Below are 17,697 nucleotides of genomic sequence, written 5' to 3'. Positions count from 1 at the left end.
GTCGGCACTGGTAATGACAACTCTCATGTATAGGTGTGGTATCAAGTGTATTGCAGGCGTGATGCGTGCAAGGCGTGCGCGTGCGACGGTCTTTTGAGGTTGCGACAAGTTTGCTCGGGTGTTTTGTGGTCGGTTGGTGGAAGACTCTGGAGCGGGTTTCCAAAGCCAAGATTTGGGCGGCTGCGGGAAGCCGGACCCACTGTGAAGTGAATGTTGAAGCTGTTCCAGATCTTCACCAATCTGTAACCAGTTCCAACAAGATCATGAAGTAGCATAATTAGGTACTTGGGCTGATTGCTACTAGAGCGACAGCTTACCTTTTACCATTGCCCTCGCAGCTTGGTGGAGAGGACGCAGAGCGCCGTTCAGGGTCGATGGTTGCCCGCGGGCGTTGCCCCTGGGCACCAATCCTCTAGTGGAAGATGCAGTTCGTGGCACTGATTTCCTGTCCTCCAGGTAGCTGTTTGCCCTGCTGTATCGGTGGCTTGATAATCCCGTCATAATCTCACGTCGAGTTGGACTGGTAGTCAGAGAGCACTGAGGGATCTAGATGCATGGCACAATTTCCCACGTCTGGAGGGCTGCTCTTGTATTTTCTTGGTCGCCCTTCTCATCCAAGGCGCATCCCTTCATCGTGTTCCAGTCTCAGAACCGCACCCTTCTCCGCGTTCTTGTTGATTAAGTCGGTGCAAAACGCGGTGGCGCTAGGAGGTCTCTTGTTGCCGAACGTTCAGACAACTGCAAAACTCCAGGTACTGCTTCCACAAATACATTGCGGTGCCAATGTCCCGCGAACTGGGTGTCGAAGCGAACAGCTTGAACGCCCAGTTATCTCTGAGCTGCTGCTCGATCCAATGCCGCCCTCCGTCTCGCCCTTATCTCGTGCTCTATCTCTCGCTGTGATACCTTTGCCCTTTTGTTGTATAAGGAAGCTCGAACAGTGTACGTGCTGCGGTGGCTGGTATGTAATTCACTGGAACTGGAGTCCATTTCGTGTTTGCGCTGAGGCGGCGAAGACGCTTTGCGGGCGAGGCACGAGAGCACCGCTCTGATGACGGCCTTTTTATGCAGACGTTTATTTCGATTCATGTGAAGCGGCTCGCTCTTTGATTGAGGTGGTATGTCTTTTTCTGTTGCTGTCATCCATCACGAAGTTTTCTTCTCGTGGCGGCTTCTCGGACACCAGCAGGCCGTCTCCTCGTCCTTGGTCTTTCGCTTGGTCTGGCTCCTCGTCGACTCCGCGTCGTCGCTATCTTTTCCGTGTTCGATGCAATCTTTTGACGCGTCTTGAGCCCGTCTCAGTAAGGTGCGCGAGTGTCTTGTTGTAGGGTTGCCGCGACCGCCAATGCCAAGCGCGAAAACGTTCGCGCTGCCAGGGCGGGGATGGAGCTAGGCGTGACAATATTTGAGAGGCCAAAAAGATATCAATTCCATGATCGATCGTGTGTTTCAGCTAATCGATTGATATTCTGCTTCGTATGTGTATATATCGAAGCAAACTGAAAACGCAATTTGCTGAATCGATCCAATTGATTCCACATCCCTCGCGCTAGATGGCGCATATCAAAGTCATCAAGCACGATTCGAACTCACGCCCTCAGCACACGCCGAAGTCGACCAAAAACATCACCTGCGGAGAAAAAAGCAACAAGAAAAAGGTGCCTCCGTGCCAGGGAGGTCTTCCGTCCAGTGCCTCCGTGCCAGGGAGGGCTTCCGTGCTATATGCCATTGCCGAAGACGAATATCACGTTTACACAACATACCTGAGCCTCTAGTGAGGTAAAGTGCGGTAACCGCTGCGCCATCTCACCCAAAGGTGGGGCTTGTTCTGAATTATTGAGGGGGAAGCGTTCAGAGGGGTTATATTAGTAAAATTGCTGCGCTTGATGGCGACGTCATAGGCTTGCGCGCGAGGAGGTCAGCGTTGCGAATCTGTGTGGGAGGGAGCGTGGAGGAGCAGGAGGGTTTTAGGTATGATCCATCGTGCGTTTCTGGCTCTATCCTAAAGGTACCTGGCGCTATGGTTTGTTGCCACACCGTTCAGGCGTAGTCTATCCGCTCATCTTCATCTCATGCTCATCCAGACACCCGTTTCGAGGGTTTGAAGAGAGGGAGAGAAGCCAAGAGTCTGGCATTGGCACGCAATGCACAACATCAGCACGCGAAGAGCAGCCCGCTTACTGAAAGCGTCCTCGACAACAAATACCGCGAACAGGCTCTCCCAGACTACTACAGCGTTATTGGCACAAACAGAGGACGCGACCGGCAGATCAAGCACTGCCGGACCAGCAGCCTCAACGAATCGTTCAGCAGTGCTCACACGCACAAAATCCAAAGCTCACGGAGTAGACGTCTATCTCTCCAAAGAGTCAGTCCATCTACATCAACTTGAAGACCTTGCAAATGCTTTTGCTATCATTTCAATGTTGAACATTCAGCCAGGATGACGACCCAGTGGCAGACGGCATGGCGATTGCTCGACGCCCGTCAAGCATTCAACCGGAAGTAGGGTTTGCTGCTTTCGGCAGCATATCATAGCTCGTCGCGTATCTCAGAAGTAGCTTTCGACCGAGAAGTTCCCATCCTCGGCCATACCGGCTCTCTTGCCTCTCCTTACCATAACACACTCCTTGCATGACGATCATCTTCCCCCTTGCCCGAAACATGGTCCTGAAGACGTTCTACAGTATTTGTTGGCTGCCGAGAGACAGCTTGCTGGGGCGATGGAAGGTCATATCGGGCCTCAGCCAACCCTTTGACATCTGTCGCTGTGGTGTTCCTCGGTATGCTGACGGCCTGGGACTGGTCCTGATTCCAATTTCCAAAGTTGTGAACCTTGACCTGACGTAATCCCTGTATCGTCTGCGCGGAGCCTCGATGTGTGCTCCCACTTCACTTCTCGCCGCCGCCGCCGTCGCCTTCGTCCTCAAATCCTCTCCAGATTATCCTCCGTCTCTTCTGCAAATCCTCTTCCCTCTTGACGTGGACCTGAGTGGCAATTGCTTGTGATTGAGTTGGCAAAGGCGAATCGGGTGACGTCTTGGGGAAAGAAAAGAGCCGGGTGCTTTGTTTTCGGGGGGGTCCGCCAGGGTCCAAGGCTTTGAAAGACCAGTGGATCTTGGCCATTATGGTAGGTGCCTTGGCGACCTTGAGAAACGGGCAATAGAACTCTATCAGGGAGTAATCCGCATCCGCTAAGCCGAGTGGCAGTCGAGCTTCGCCCCTTCCATGGCCGACATTCCAAAGATGAAGCTGTGCACGCCGCGCCGTCGAGAACGAAGTCCCTGGTAACGAATACCATTTCGCCGATGAGTAGATGAAGCTAACAACGATCCGCCGACAGGTAATGCAGCAGAGCGCGGCGCCTATCTCTTGAAGCCACTTCAGCACGAGTCGCTCGCGTTCTTTGAGTTGGACCTGCTCGGCCTATGATACGGCAGAAGCCACAGGAGCTGGGTGGCCGCATCTGCCTGCTGTCAACCTCAGAGTCACCAAGTCGTGTGGGACGTCGATAGATGACGCTGTGTGGACGGAAGCGCTTGAGTAGTCCTGCGAGAAGGTGGAGTCGAACGTGTTCGAGATTCTGTTTGTTCCAGAGGCCAGCGACAGCTGGCTCCGTGGCCGAAAATGCTCCTGAGACCCGGCATCTTCCTATACTTCAGTTCTTGGTCCTGGCGCTACAGCAACGACTGATCTTCAGGCTGCCTTGAGGGCTTGTTATGTGGCAGCTACATAGCCCAAAGAAAGAAACCCTTTCATGCCAGCGAACTGCAGACCCAGGATGAACTTGTCGCCGCCGGCGTAAATCTCGCCGTCCGCTCGTTGCGAGGCAGGTACCAGGGAGCTACTTTGTCCTTGACCTCCGTGCTCGGCCACTTGATGGTGCCAGGCCTGCTTGGAAGTGTGCGTGGGCGAGCTGTAGGACATGTTGCTTGCTGTCGTTGATGGGCGTGTCTAGGTTTGGGGCGATGCGGTAGAGGAGTTGTGTTCGGTAGGTGCATGCCGTCCGCATTGTTCTTCACGTTTCTTGAATCCCCATTCGTCTCCGCCTGTTGGTCTCTCCTGATCGCTTCCCGAGTCTCTGCTCCTTCTCGTGCGCTTCACGCAGACGTTATTGGATGTGCCTGTGAATGTGCGAAAGCGCAATCAGGTCGAGTGCTCGTATTACCTGTGGGCAAGGAGCGTCCTTCCTTCCATGCCTACCTCATCGTACTGGCATGCGCTGGTATTGTCTCCTATCTTCGCCTCTTCACGGCTCTGCCCCGTGCCGTGAGTCGTACTCGGACAGGTGATGGCAGGTGCTCGTTGAAGCTGGAAGGGAAGGTGCTGCATCGAGGGAGGGATCGTAGGAACGACGGCTTGGCGAAAACTGGGTCTCCACATACGTGAACGGATGTTAGAGATGCATCCACAGCCAACAGGGTGATGGTCGTGCTGTTTGGGCTGTCCTAGTGAGATGAACGCGAGCGATGAGACGTGATGGAGTCTGGTAAAAAGCGTGATCCCAACGCCGGTGCCCGCCGTCCTTTCCCAGCCGTTGTATGCATCTCTTGCTGGCTACCTCGCCGATCATCTGCAGTGCCGGTTAGTGAGATGTCGAACTTGGCGGATGCTTGCCGCGTCTCTCGCGCTTTTCAAGAGATGCTGTTAGCTGCCTATATGATTTTATCAGCTGAGTTTGATCATAGTCGAGCAGAAGCAAGATCTGGAGCAGTTGCGCGTCTCACCGTGAGCGACAAGTCATGCCCTTACCATCCTGCTCGTGCCAAGCATGCTGTTGCGCAACTGTCGGGCATGAGCACCCGACCTTCTTGTTTCGTGGGAACGCATCCGGGGGAGTCCTCGAGGCTTGGGGAGTAGGTAGGATGCTGATGCTGGACCGGATGGCCCTCGAGCTCCCGGCGTCGTTGCTGCAGACTGCGGCTCTGCCACCTGGCCGATTGGTATGTTCGGCGCAGGGATGGAGCATCTTCCTGGAGCATGGGGTGTCATCGCCAGAGATGAGAGTGGTGCTGACCGGCGAAGGTCACAGAAATCAGCAGTATAGCACAGGCACCACGCGTCATCTCCTCCTCTTATCTTCCAAGCTGCCTTCCGGGTGGCTTTCCAGTCTTCGTGTGACGGTTATGAGCAGCTCGCCTCCCGCGCTGCTGTCGATGGGAAAGGTGATGCCATCACACCTGGCCTGACTTGGATCGTGTGCACCGGCCTGCCGTCCGTCAGACACAGCCTCATCGTAATCATCGTCCACCTCTTTCTCCTTCAACCTCCTGAAGACGCTCGAATGGCACCATCAGTCTTGAGAAGGCCGTCGCGACTAGGCGCATAGACAGGTGGCTGCCGCGTTTGGGTTGAGGGTGAAAGCGATTGGAAGAGTGGTCGGAATGTCGTTGGGGGTGGAGGTTGAGGAGATCGTGACTATCCTCTGAGGAGTGCTGTGCTGAAGTCGTTTCCGTGGATATGGCCTATCTCGCGGTCAGCAAATGATCTCGAAGGTGAGGAGGAATACTCCCAGTTCAAGGAGGATGTGGTCTGTCTGTCGCCGGCCTGGGAAGATGGAACGTACAGGTCTCCGCCGTCGGCCATCTTTGCCTCGTGTGCGAAGGACATTGGATAGTAGCAAATACCTCAACTCTCACACCGTGTGCGCGTCTCGGCAGTACGCAAAGTGACGAATACGGACGTAGAACAGGACGTGCTAATGGAGGCTCGTCTACGGGCGCAATCTGAAGCCGCCGCTCACCATCGCCATCAGCTTCATCAAGACTGAAGACACGCGTCACGACGATGAGAGCGAGGGTGAGGTGAGAGACACTGACGATGACGGTGAAGACGACGATGAAGATGAAGATGAACACAACACCATTGATTGAACTATCTACTGACCTGTCTTGGCTTCACCTTCAACGAAGGCTACTGACACCACACACCACGCGAAGGTGCAGGCCGAAGTGTGGCAGTCAGTAAACACCACAAGAAACTTACCATACTGAGTGAGACGAATAGTGTCGAGGCCAGTCAAGTACACACTCAGTTGCGGATTGTGAGCGTCGTCAGAACACCGCCGGCGGTCCAGATGGCCAGGGCGCGTGCCAATTCACGCCCTGCCAATATGCCAATGTGCCATTGTGCCAATGCCCTGCCAGTGCCGAAGCCAATTAGCGGAGAGGGGAGAGGAGAGAGTACGTACCGTGGTGCCCCTGGGGGGCAGAGCCCAATCCAAGGGGCGGAAGCGATTGCACCGTGCAGTCTGGAGAGAAAAGAAGCAGGTTGAGAAGGGGATTTGGAAAATACTTATAGACAGAATTCGTCCGTGCGCACGCTAGCGTGGATGCCTGAGGCTTGCAGGGAGACGGCGACGGCGAAGGGAAGTTCCGTCAGGGTCTAGGGAGTGCCGCGGACCGTGACGTTGGCGCGGTGGGTTCGGGAGATGCGCAGGAGGTTCTCGGGGCGATGACGAATCGGGGAAGGACGGGATACTTCGTGCGATATCTCAGGGGGAGATAGAATATCAGTCACGATTAACATGCAATGCTGGGCATCTTGTATCATGGTGTTGGTCTTGACATGACGCTCAACTCAAGGAGCAGATGATGTCCCGACTGAAGGACAAAGTGATATACTAACTCAAGGGATAAGTGATCTGCCAACTAAAGGGGAATGTGATGTGCTAAGTGAAGGAGAAGGTGATGCTCGGAGTACAGGAGAAGCTGATGTCGGGAGTAAAGGAGAATATGATGTCCTGACTGAAGGGATAAGTTATGTCGTAACTGAAGGACAAGTGATCTCCGGACTCAAGGAGAAGACGATGTCCCGACTGAAGGGATAAGTTATGTCCTAACTGAAGGACAAATGATGTCCCACGTGATGGAAAAGTGAGGACCTACGTGATGGATAAGGTAACGTACTACTAAAGGGGCACTTAATGTGCGGACTGAACGGAGAAGTAATGTGCCCACTGAAGGGAAAAGTAATACCTAACGGAGAGATAAGTAATGTTCCACGTAAAGGAAAGACAATATACTAACTGAGGGGATGAGTGATGTACCGACTGAGGGACAGGTAATGAGCCGCCTGGAGGACAAATGATGGTCGGAGTGAAGGAGAAGATAATCCGCTAACTCAAGGGTTATGTGATGAAGTCTCCATCGACGCCGGGTGCTCGATACGCGGAGTCTGATGCTTGCACCTACATCGCGCAGACATAAGAAGAGATACACATCCAGAATACAGCAGAACTTCTCTCCAAGAATCGATTGTGTCCGTCAGGTCTGCAAGTCTCGGGCGTTCTACCATGCGCAAATTCTACGCGACCCGTCGTTTGCTCGCGCGCAAGTGAATCATCCCACCTCTGCGCGCCGACTTCAGGAGATGCATTGAGTCTCCACGACCAACCTGCTCTTCCCGCTAAGTTACCGACGAGTGCTGTTCATCCGCCGAGAGTACGCCAAAACTCCGGCAACACACAAGAGAGGCCGAAGGAGAGAAGGAGGCAGGCAAGAGCAGAGACATATCCGACTTCAAGATTCCAACCCCCCATCGAACTGGCGCCGTACTGGCAGGACTGCCGCGGAAGACGCATGGTATCTCCCAACACTACCGATACGCAATCCAGTACTCGATCCACAACACCAGCTCTGAAAGTCAGCTCGTGACCCAACTGTTTATGGCAACCAACGACCGTTGTGCCGGCAACGCATTTCTCCACATGATGTCCCCTTCCAACGTCGGGGAAGTTGGCACGATCAGCGCCCCATCTATGCGCCAGGAATTGAAGCCACCATCGAAAAGCAGCTTTCCAGAAGCTGCAGCCGCTGAAATCCCCGAAAACATCTGGTTTCCGAGTCCTGCCCATCCAGATCTTCAGACAGCCGTGTGACGTCAGCTAGCAAGTCCTAGTAGCCACAGCTGCCCTCTTGTCGTGGCAGAGAGAGATATTTCGACGCAAGGACGTCCAGCACCAAGGGCACACAAAAACAATCCATTGGTAGCACGAGGCTACATCTCTTTGGCACGTCCACCTCCCATCCAAAATGCAAGATCGAAGCGAACCTCCAAACCGAGATCGTACTCGCGTATGGTACACGCCGCACGTATACGCCGCACGTTCTCCTCAATGCCAAATGCGACTTAATCTCCCTCCTGGATGATGACTACTTCCTGGAATTACTTCCGGATCTCCTCACAGCCTTTCATGCCGGTCCTCCGTTCGAGACTGCCTATATCTCTACGCACTGATCTGAAACGGTATAAGTCTCTTCATTGTTCTCTGCATTGGCTTCAACAGCACTCTGCTCCGCTCTATTCCATTCAGACGCTTTGCTTGTGCTTCTAAAAGCCGCCTGCAGCAAGTGATTGAACACACCCATTCACCAAGCAGCTGATACTATTGTCGCAAACAATCAGCAAACAGCCTATTCAGCTGCTCATAAGAGCGCCATTTCGACAGCTGACTTCGTATTGTGGGTTAATACTGGATCTGAAGATCAAACCGTTTCTCCTTATATACTCCTCGACTCGACGTATACTCACACACACTCTCTCTATACACAACCTCGCTCCTAAGCCTTTTCGCACCTTCGCCTGCACCATACACTTCTCCGCGTGCAAGCTCCACTACTTGGCCCTGCTTCGCAAGATGGCCGTAAGTGCAGTCTCCCACTATCTCCAACGCGTAGCTAACTCTCTCAGACTCACACCCAAGCCTGGAGCATCTGGGCCCTCGGCCACAACGGCATCAACGGCTGGACACGAATCGCCAGCACAGCCAACAACGCCACAAGATTCCACCTCATCTTCACTGGGGATGTCGCCGCCGACGAAGAAAACCTCGGAATTGACTTCGCGCGCATCAACGGCTCGACCGCACTTAACATAAACTCCCTAGCACAAGAGTTCCACAACGCGACTGCGCTTCGCATTCAAGTGGACTTCTAGCCTGGCAAAACGACTGCAATCGATGCTGTGAAGTTGGGCAATGTCCTGACCAGGATCAAAGAAGACGTGGTTGGGTTGGATTGGCAGAGCGATGTCACGATGGAGATGTGTTTCACGGACCATGAGCACAAGCAAGCGCTCGGTTTGGCTGGCAATGATGGCGTTACAATTGGAACAGTGCCAAGATTGATCGAGCAGAAGGGGCGATGGGTTCGTGTGGTCCAGGTATGAACCTGGCGTATTCTCTGACATCTCGCCATGTACTTCGGGCTTGCTCGGCTGCTGGAATGCACGCATAAGTCGCAAGAGATGGGAAAGCTACAAGCTGATTGGCCCATGGTAAAAGGGACAGCATCGGGCGTGAAGGAGGGGGAAGTTACGAATGACCGGCTGTGGGAGAGGCCACATGAAGATGTCCAATATACCCCCGAGATACAGTATTGAGCTGGAATAACTGGTTGTCGTCTCCGTGCGAAGGCTAGATACTGGAGGCCCATCTTCAACTGCATCCAATTGTTGAAAAAGCGTTTTAGATCGGCAAGCACATTCCGTCCAGAACGCGTGGACCGGCCGTGGGTGGCCAACATCTACAACGCCGCGAACACGTGGCTACGAGACACGTAGACCAGCCTTCTCCAATTATCAACAACCCCAGAGTACCGCGCGTTCAGCTGCTGCGCCGCCTCCACGGGCGTCATCGAGAGCTTCCATTGCCGGATCCATCTCAAGACCCACCTACCGCTGGAGAAGGCTTTCGAGTTCGATGCAAGCGTTGATTCAGTCACCGCGATATACAACAACCGCCATGAATCCGGGATGCAGTCCATCACGAACAACGAGCGGCTGCAGCGTTTGTTCGATGACTTGCCTGACGACCTCGTCGACGAGATCAACATCATGGTCGATCACTTCCATGCTCCAAACGCTCACGATGACAACGGAGCGGCGCCGACCTGGTACCCGCCTACCGCCTACCGCCTATCAATCCGGCAAGTACTCTGTAAACGCACAGCTCGTGCATCGCGATACTGAGGAGGTTACACGTCTCGTCGACTCTATTCGTGAGAGTGGATGCAACGATATCAACCCAGATGACGATGATTCCTTGCTACCGGCTGCTGGCAATGACAAGATGTGGGACGGGGTCGTCGCTGTCAACGAGGCAGAACAAGATCAGTTCGACGATGTCGACCAAAACACTGTCGAGAACTTATCACCAATACGGAGAGAGAAGCCAACGACGTATGGACGCCTTTGGAAAAAGAGAATCCACAGGAGACATGCTGCGGACGCATCTTCAAACTGCAAACAGATTGCCGGTCGACGAGGAGGCTGTTATCACCTCATCGCGAAGCACGCATTCGCAACAGGAGGGTCACTATTCCTAAATCAAACCGACGGACTGCAGACTATGCTCACCGTCGCTGCGAAGGGGATCACCAACTTCCATCGCGCAAACAACACATTGAGAGGTTGCACCCCTGGCTTGATAGATCTAACACTTCCTCCCACAACTGCAGGGGTGCGGGAGCGTTCTGCTTCTGGGTACATTCGCTTTGGCTTATATTGATTCTCTAAGGGTTTACTGCTGTCCTTCCGTTTCTCTTTCCCCGAAGCTAAGTGATCGACATTGTGCACGGGCAATGACCGGAATGGATTTCTACCTGCCGTGGTTGGACGCCAGCCAATGTCCACGGCTGGGTGCGTTCGTCTTCTTCTCAACCTGGGTCGACTTTCTCGAACGTCCATCTCCCGTATCCTTTGTACAGCTTCTCATCCTTCTACATTCTCCTGCTTACATTAATCGTCCACTCTGCAGAAGTCTCACGACCACGAAAATCCCAATCCTCCTCGCCTTCCTTGCCCTCTCGCCTTCCTCGGCCTCTGACCCCTACCCTCCAGTCACCGCCCCAACAAGAACGACTTCATCTCCCAAACCGACCTTCGGTCCTTCACCAATTCATACTTCAACCTGCGCCGCCAAATTTCTCCAACAGGGAAGGTAACCCTCACCGCCTACGATCTCTTCACCCCAGACCTAATAGCCGACTCGGACTTCGCCCTCACGAATTCTGACACTTCCGTCCCAGGAAACGTACATCCTCCACCATTTGCCAGACTTCCGGCAAAACTTCCTGCCACATTCCCTTGTTTGGCTGCGGATGTCACAAAGACGAGAAGTCTCCTCTCTTTGGAAGCGAAAGATTATCGGAGCCGGGGTGGTGTTACATCAGCGGTGGACGGAGTTTGGAGACGGAGAAAATGATGTGCTTGGGTTTGCAAGTTTTGCTTGTAGGTGAGAAGGGGGAGGTCCAGGGTGAGCGAGGGTGAGCGAGAAGTTGGTGGTTCCGGGTGGGTGGGAATTTTGAAAGGGAAGAGGTGGACCTGGATGAGAGTGACTGGGGTGAGGTAGAAGTTGGGGAAAGGAAAGAATTTTGAAGATGCCGCGATGAAGATCTTGATTGTCGTTGCTGTAGCATTATCAGGCTGGTTGCTTGCCGTTTTGGGAGTCTGACTTGAATCTCAGACCATGACCTTCTTGCCTCTTCATATGGTCCATTGAAACAAGAAAACGCCACATTTCCATGCAATGTCATAACCCAGTCGCTTTTTCCCGCTCTTTCGCAATGCATAGAAAGTAAACCCAAGAAGCCAACCCCAAAACTCAGTACCATGCATGAATGCCCAGTCGGAGAGTAGTGATCGTTGATGTGCGCTGGTGGTGAGGTCGTGAAGTCCTTCATTGTGATGAAGTGGTCGGCGGGGTGTTGCGGTCGGTGTGTTCTTGGAGTGGGCGACGTTCTCGCATTGAACAGTGAATACCGTCGACGCTGAGCTGGAGATGGCGAGGTATGATGGTGGCCTGTACGGCGAGTCAGCTACGAATACCAATGGACGTGGATGTCTACCCGTACGTTGTTCAGATTCCCTCCATACCCTTCGCTACCTCCCTCTCCCGCCTCTCTTGACGCTTGGCGACAATATGGGCCTTAACGTCCGCCATCTTCCCATGGATTTTAGCCCACCGGCAATACTGCATGATCTGCCCCATGTCTGGCGGCTTGTTTCGACCCATGTTGAAGTTGATGAGGCAGTTCATGGCCGAGGAGAGGATGTACTGGTCGAAGGCGGCACACTCGTGGATCATGATGAACTCGTTGAGCGTGAGAGGCGACATGCGGATGTAGTGCAGGATATCATCGCGGATCGCATTCCCACGGATGCCAGCAGCGATACCCATCTCACGAGCAGCGGCGTAGACCCGAATCACGGCAGGGAACTCCTCAGACCCGACGTGAGCCTGGGTGATCTCCTGGCCCTCTGGCTTAGCGTACGTGTTGTAGCCATCCATCCAGCGCATGACCGCACGCATCGAGGTGGCGTCGACGTACGGGGAGTGAAAGACGACGCCGACGGGATCGCTCATCTCCTTGCAGCCGCCGTTGGTGATCTGGTCACGCACGACGGGCGACATGCGCATGGCCGTACGGTACTTCATGCGGCCGAGGTTGTGGGTCACGCTGCCCGACTTGAGGTAGACCGTGATGGTGCGGTCATCGTAGGAAGACATCTTGATCTCGGAGATGTCGAGGGGGAGAGGAGGTCGAGGAGGGTTGTTGGTGGCGAGGTCGGTAGTTGTTTGATGGGGATGGGAGCGGGATTGGTCGAAGGTGAGTGTGAAGTTGGTCTTGTAATCGAGGCCGGAGTGGTGGTGTGGTGTTAGGTTGCAAGAGGAAGAGCAGCGGTGGCTTTCAAGAGGTCGGAGGCGAATCTTCACTAGCGCGACGCACGGGCGCAGAACACGTTACTTCGGGCGCTAAGGATCATTCACTCACGGGAGAATCAGCTGGGAAAGAAAAGTATCATGCCGAATGTGAAACTGCTTCGCCGATTTGGGAGGATCATCAGTCCCCTCGGTAGCTATAGTACAACAGTGCTAGAAGTTGAAGTGCCCCTGACTCTCCGCAAATCCATATCCTGATCCTATCCCAAAAACCCAAAAGTCCAAATGCCTTGCTGTGCAGCAACATAAAAGCCGTAGTAGTTTAGTCTGCTGATGAGAAATCAACACCGACCAGTCACCAAGTCCACCGCCTTGCCACCTAGACAACAGCCATCTTCGAGCCAGATCCCTTCTTCTCAGTCTGAGCACGAACAAAGTACTCAATTCCCTCCAACTTGTTGCCGAAGCCGATGCGGTGGATGAAGGCCTCAACTTCTGCCTCGTCCTTTGCGCCGTTGCTGCTCAGCTTCGCCTCGACGAATGCATGGAGAGCAGAAGACATGAGTCCGTAGTCGAATGAGCCGAACTTATGCACCTGCTGGAGCTGCTGGAGCGTGGCCGGCTCGCTGCCGAGCTTCTTGACGATGGCCTCACGAAGGCCGTCACCACGCGTAGTCATAGCAAGCTTGAAGTGATGAGCCGTAGCGTAGGCACGAAGCATGCTCTCCAGGTTGTCGGACCCAACGTGAGCTGGCGACAGCACTTGAGCAGAGCGATCTTCCATGCTGGTGTCGTAGGAGTTGATGTACTCGATGAGGACACCAATGGACTTGCGATCGACATCGTGCTGAGGGAAGAAAACACCCTCGCGGTCAGTGATTTCGACACAGCCTCCGGCATCGAGCTGCTCGCGAATGGCGCGAGACAGCATGACGCCCTTGCGGCGATCGATGCGAGCAACGAAAGTAACCGTCTAGCCCTCCTTGATGTAGACGTTGATCTTAGCGTTCTTGTTGAAGGATGGCATGTTGGCTGGTGTGGAGGTTGTTGTAGGTTGTGCTGAGGAGGTTGGATCTGCTGGAGGTGCTGTTTCGAAGACCCCTGTTGGATGCGCTTGGGCGAATGGACACGTTGACGGCTGTGTTGAACTGGAGTTGTTTTCGTGGAGGTGGGTTCAATGATTTTGCTTTTGGCGAGGACGTCCTGCGTCGCTTTCGGGTGATCACGAAGCGACGCATATAGAGTAGGTACAATAAGTTAACGATAGAGCACAAGTAAAGTGTATAACAGGGAAGTCACAGCAATATAGCTCAATTGATTATGGAAACAAGCATGGTATCGAACGCAGCACCAGGTTTATGTACCCTTCCGCCTCTTCGACTTACGATTCTGAATCAGGGTCTCGCAACGAGACAACGGATTTTCTGTTCTGCGATGCATGTTTCGGGCATGAGTAACAGAGTAAGACTCAATGAGATACTCTAGGCGGGACATGTAGTCTCTTATGAGATCTGCCCTGCGTTCCAAGCATCTGGTCTACCTGCAGTTTCAAATGTTGTTGCTGTTCGAACGAATATAATCAAGAGATATAAGAAAAGGTGGAACTTTGTCAGGGTTTTTTTGGTGTTTCGGCTACTGAGCATCAACAGGCTCATCCGTAGCGCTTTAATGTACATAGTTCTCTTGTCCTCCATGTCCCCTATCCCAAAACCTATGTGATAGTCAGTCTAAGTGTTCCCATGTCCCAAAATCAGTCCCAAACGCCATCCCAAAACCAAAGTACTCAAAGAAAATGTGGGTCGAAGGTGCTGGGGTCAAAGGTGCCGGGGGTCAAAGGTGTTCGTGGGTGAAGCAGTTAATGTCGGAGGGGGTAGAAGGTGCAGGGGTGTTGCGAGTTGAAGGTCGCAGCAAGTGTAGTGTGGGCAGCAACGACATCCTAGTTGCCCTTTAGGATGTGTCGCTCGATACCGTTCAGGCGACGGCGAAGGCCAGCCTCATCGCAGTACTGCTCGATCTGTTCGTGCTGCGGGAATGGGGTGCCGCTAATCTTCGTCGCAACGTAGTGGTGAAGCAACTTCGTGAAGACGCTCGGAGAGAACCCAGTCAGCTGGTGCACGAGCTTGAACTCGTTAGCACTCAGCTGTGCCGAGGAAACGTGGTTGGTGATGATGTTGTAGAGAACATCACCGCGAATGGAGCGAGCGATGCCGAGATGGTACCCAGCAAGGTAGACGTGAAGAAGTTGGCTGAAGTTGTCAGAGCCAACGTGCTCGAGAGTGAGTTGCTGAGTCTCATATTCGCCGTGGGTATCGTATCCATTCATCCAGTCGGCGATGGTCCGCGCAGACTCACGATTGACGAAGGGAGCCTCGAAGACCACTCCATCCTTGTCACAGGTCCTCCGCCAGCCTTGAGTTGCTCTCGAATGGCTGGCGAGAGGTAGTTTGCGATGCGGCGGTTGACGTTCGTGATGAAGTGGAGGTCCTTGCCATCCTTGACGTAAAGGCGGACTGGGGTCTGCTTGTGGTTCGAAGGCATGTTGAACGGTTTGGTGAGGTAGGTGTTGTTGTTTGGTTGCGGAGAGGAGTGGAGGTGTGTAGGCCGGACTTCTGGATCTGAGGAACTTCTGTGGAGGCTGAAGTGTGGCAGAAGTTGCTGTGTATTGAGACGTTCGGGTTCCATTTTGGGAGTGTCGGAGCGGTGGTGGTGTGTGGTGAGGAATTGGAGGAAGACGTTGCAGCGAAAAGGGCAGTCGATTTATAGTTCAGCGTTGAGCCATCGACCGTCCAAACTGCGCCGCTCAACACATAACACAACACTCCTAGTGCAAGGTCCATTGCCATTCCATTCGTTGATCCTGACATGCACAACAATGCTTTGTTCGATACTCATTGTCCGTCCTCGCTCACACCATGTCATGCTCGGGGCTTTGAGGTGATAAGACGACAGATAGCATTGGAGCGAGCCCCATAGCAAAGTCATGCCAATGGTGGTGTAACTGCAGGCGCAGAAACACATTGGGTGTCGTCGGTATGAGCTGGACAAAAGAGTCTGCCGTGCCTGCCTTTGTGCGTCTGGGCGAAAGCATTGTCTGTCTTTGGGGGGTTCGAAGTCCAGAAAGTGCGTGGTCGTCCCTGGCGTGGGGAGAGCGGTGAAGTCCATCGTGCTGTCGCTCGCCGCGTAGAGCTGCATCAAATATAGAGGTAGCTACTGCGAGTTTCGAGACAAGTCGGGATGTAGCTTTTTGTTGAGGCTGCCGCCGTCTATATATGTTTGTCGGGGAATAGTATAAGTGGGTTGAAAGTGCAGGCCGTGATGACGAAAGTAGATAGTGAGGAGTACGAAAAGTAGGCACGCCAACGAGGGTATAGTAGGGCTGTCTCACCCCTCCGAAGTATGGTCTTGCTCGTATGCTGTGATGTCTTGCCGTTCTCGACTTCAGGACAAAGCAGCTGGTCTCGGCGACTTTTTTCGTTCTTGGCGTTTGACCTGTCGCCTATTCTGGGAATTGATCGTCACGAGGCGAAGGTCTGGAATCATAGACATACCTTCAGCGGGATGCGTTACTCTTCGGATAGTCTACTTTCTGAGCCGTCTCGATCGAGTGCGTCACATCGACGCCCTACCGAATCTCGTCTCAACCGTCGCCGCGCTGTCATCCGCTGCCCTCCGGCTGAGATGCTATAAGAGCGAGACAAAAACCTACATTCTCCGAGGCAGGAAGGGCCACCCATATACAGATTCAGCCATTGCTTAGCACAGGTTTAAGAATACTGCAACATGTACGCCATCATAGGAGCAGCCGGAAAGGTCGGATACGCAACAGCCCAAGTGCTGCGGCAAGCCAACGTACCAGTTCGAGCGATTCTGCGAGATGCAGCAAAGGCAACACCACTCCGAGAGATTGGCTGCGAGATCGCTGTCGCAGACGTGCACAACACATCTGAGCTGGCAAGCGCAATCCGCAACGCAGAAGCTGTGCATGTCATCATCCCGCCGTCGCCACAACACAAGGACGGAGCTCAAGACATGCGAGACATCATCACCAGTATCATCGCCGCTCTTGAACAGGAGAAACCAAACAGGATCCTGGCCATCTCCGACTACGGCTCACACGTCGCCCGCGACATTGGCATGCCGACGGTTTTTCGTGGACTTGAGGAGCGGCTTCGCAATCTGCCGGGGAACAAGATCATTCTCCGAACGGCAGAGCATATGCAGAACTGGGCGAGGGCGATTCCGGCAGCGATGGAATCTGGAACATTTGTCAGCCTTCATGATCCGCTTGATACACCATTCCCTACGATCTCGGCGCCAGACCTTGGCAAAATAGCGGCGGAGGTCTTGCTGCGAGATGCTGCGGGCGAGAAATATGATATCGTCCACGCCGAAGGACCTCGCCGATACAGCGCCAACGACGTGGCAGCTGCACTCAGCGACCTTTCTGGGCGACCCATCAAGGCTGTTGCTCTTCCTCGCTCGGAGTGGCAGACGGCGATAGAGCGAGGTGCGAGTCCGAGTTTGGCCACGCTTTTAGTCAAAGCCAATTACGCTCAGAACGAGGCCGGTGTTGTGGATGTTGAGCAGGGCGCGGGCGAGGTCAGGTATGGGAAGACGGAGCTGATCGATGCACTGCGTCCGTTCGTGTCTCCGTAGTGGCGGTACTATGGGCTGGATCTACGCTTTGTGAAGATGAGAAAGTGCGCAATATGATAGTGGCACCGGCACTTGTAGCTTGAAGGTGACCCTGTGTTTGGAGGATCACCCCAATCAAGCAGGTTTCCACGCAACAGCGTAGATGGCTTCTCGGCATACGAACTCAATTTCGACAATGTAACATCTTCGTCGTCTCGCTAACAGTGGGACACACAAGATCGTCATCTCTTCGAGCTCACGCACAAAGCGAAGGTGCTGATCGTAAGTAAAGATGTCTAGACGACCTACATGTATAGAAGGCTACAGCTCTAGCCCTAGAAGAATCAAGGGAGGAAGAAAATGATACAATACTCACTCGGCACTGCGTATGCTATCTACGC

At 53.6% G+C, this 17,697-nt stretch overlaps 6 protein-coding genes across 6 annotated transcripts; 3 read left to right on the top strand and 3 right to left on the bottom strand.

Annotated features, from left to right (window-relative positions):
* Nucleotides 1-2,144: 2,144 nt before the first annotated feature.
* On the top strand, nucleotides 2,145-2,447 carry M409DRAFT_53964 (uncharacterized protein; the record flags this gene model as incomplete). The annotated part of the gene is made up of 1 exon (XM_033812534.1): nucleotides 2,145-2,447. The coding sequence occupies one exon, from the start codon at nucleotides 2,145-2,147 to the stop codon at nucleotides 2,445-2,447; it is 303 nt and encodes a 100-aa protein (XP_033668247.1).
* Nucleotides 2,448-8,638: 6,191 nt separating this feature from the next.
* On the top strand, nucleotides 8,639-11,203 carry M409DRAFT_53963 (uncharacterized protein; the record flags this gene model as incomplete). The annotated part of the gene is made up of 5 exons (XM_033812533.1): nucleotides 8,639-8,644; nucleotides 8,692-8,925; nucleotides 8,971-9,162; nucleotides 9,494-10,482; nucleotides 10,840-11,203. 5 exons carry the CDS (start codon nucleotides 8,639-8,641, stop codon nucleotides 11,201-11,203), a joined length of 1,785 nt encoding a protein of 594 aa, XP_033668246.1.
* Nucleotides 11,204-11,857: 654 nt separating this feature from the next.
* On the bottom strand, nucleotides 11,858-12,508 carry M409DRAFT_22166 (uncharacterized protein; the record flags this gene model as incomplete). Its single annotated transcript, XM_033806214.1, has 1 exon — nucleotides 11,858-12,508. The coding sequence occupies one exon, from the start codon at nucleotides 12,506-12,508 to the stop codon at nucleotides 11,858-11,860; it is 651 nt and encodes a 216-aa protein (XP_033668245.1).
* A 532-nt stretch (nucleotides 12,509-13,040) lies between these two features.
* On the bottom strand, nucleotides 13,041-13,592 carry M409DRAFT_22165 (uncharacterized protein; the record flags this gene model as incomplete). The annotated part of the gene is made up of 1 exon (XM_033806213.1): nucleotides 13,041-13,592. One exon carries the CDS (start codon nucleotides 13,590-13,592, stop codon nucleotides 13,041-13,043), a length of 552 nt encoding a protein of 183 aa, XP_033668244.1.
* A 1,005-nt stretch (nucleotides 13,593-14,597) lies between these two features.
* M409DRAFT_22164 (uncharacterized protein) lies at nucleotides 14,598-15,199 on the bottom strand (the record flags this gene model as incomplete). The annotated part of the gene is made up of 2 exons (XM_033806212.1): nucleotides 14,598-14,945; nucleotides 15,014-15,199. The coding sequence occupies 2 exons, from the start codon at nucleotides 15,197-15,199 to the stop codon at nucleotides 14,598-14,600; spliced, it is 534 nt and encodes a 177-aa protein (XP_033668243.1).
* Nucleotides 15,200-16,441: 1,242 nt separating this feature from the next.
* M409DRAFT_66010 (uncharacterized protein) lies at nucleotides 16,442-17,317 on the top strand (the record flags this gene model as incomplete). The annotated part of the gene is made up of 1 exon (XM_033816753.1): nucleotides 16,442-17,317. One exon carries the CDS (start codon nucleotides 16,442-16,444, stop codon nucleotides 17,315-17,317), a length of 876 nt encoding a protein of 291 aa, XP_033668242.1.
* Nucleotides 17,318-17,697: the final 380 nt, after the last annotated feature.

The sequence above is a fragment of the Zasmidium cellare genome (assembly GCF_010093935.1).
Source record: "Zasmidium cellare ATCC 36951 unplaced genomic scaffold M409scaffold_15, whole genome shotgun sequence".
Lineage (NCBI taxonomy): Eukaryota > Fungi > Ascomycota > Dothideomycetes > Mycosphaerellales > Mycosphaerellaceae > Zasmidium > Zasmidium cellare.
The sequence above is the reverse complement of the archived record's forward strand: the minus strand, read 5'-3'. Positions and strand labels throughout refer to the sequence as shown.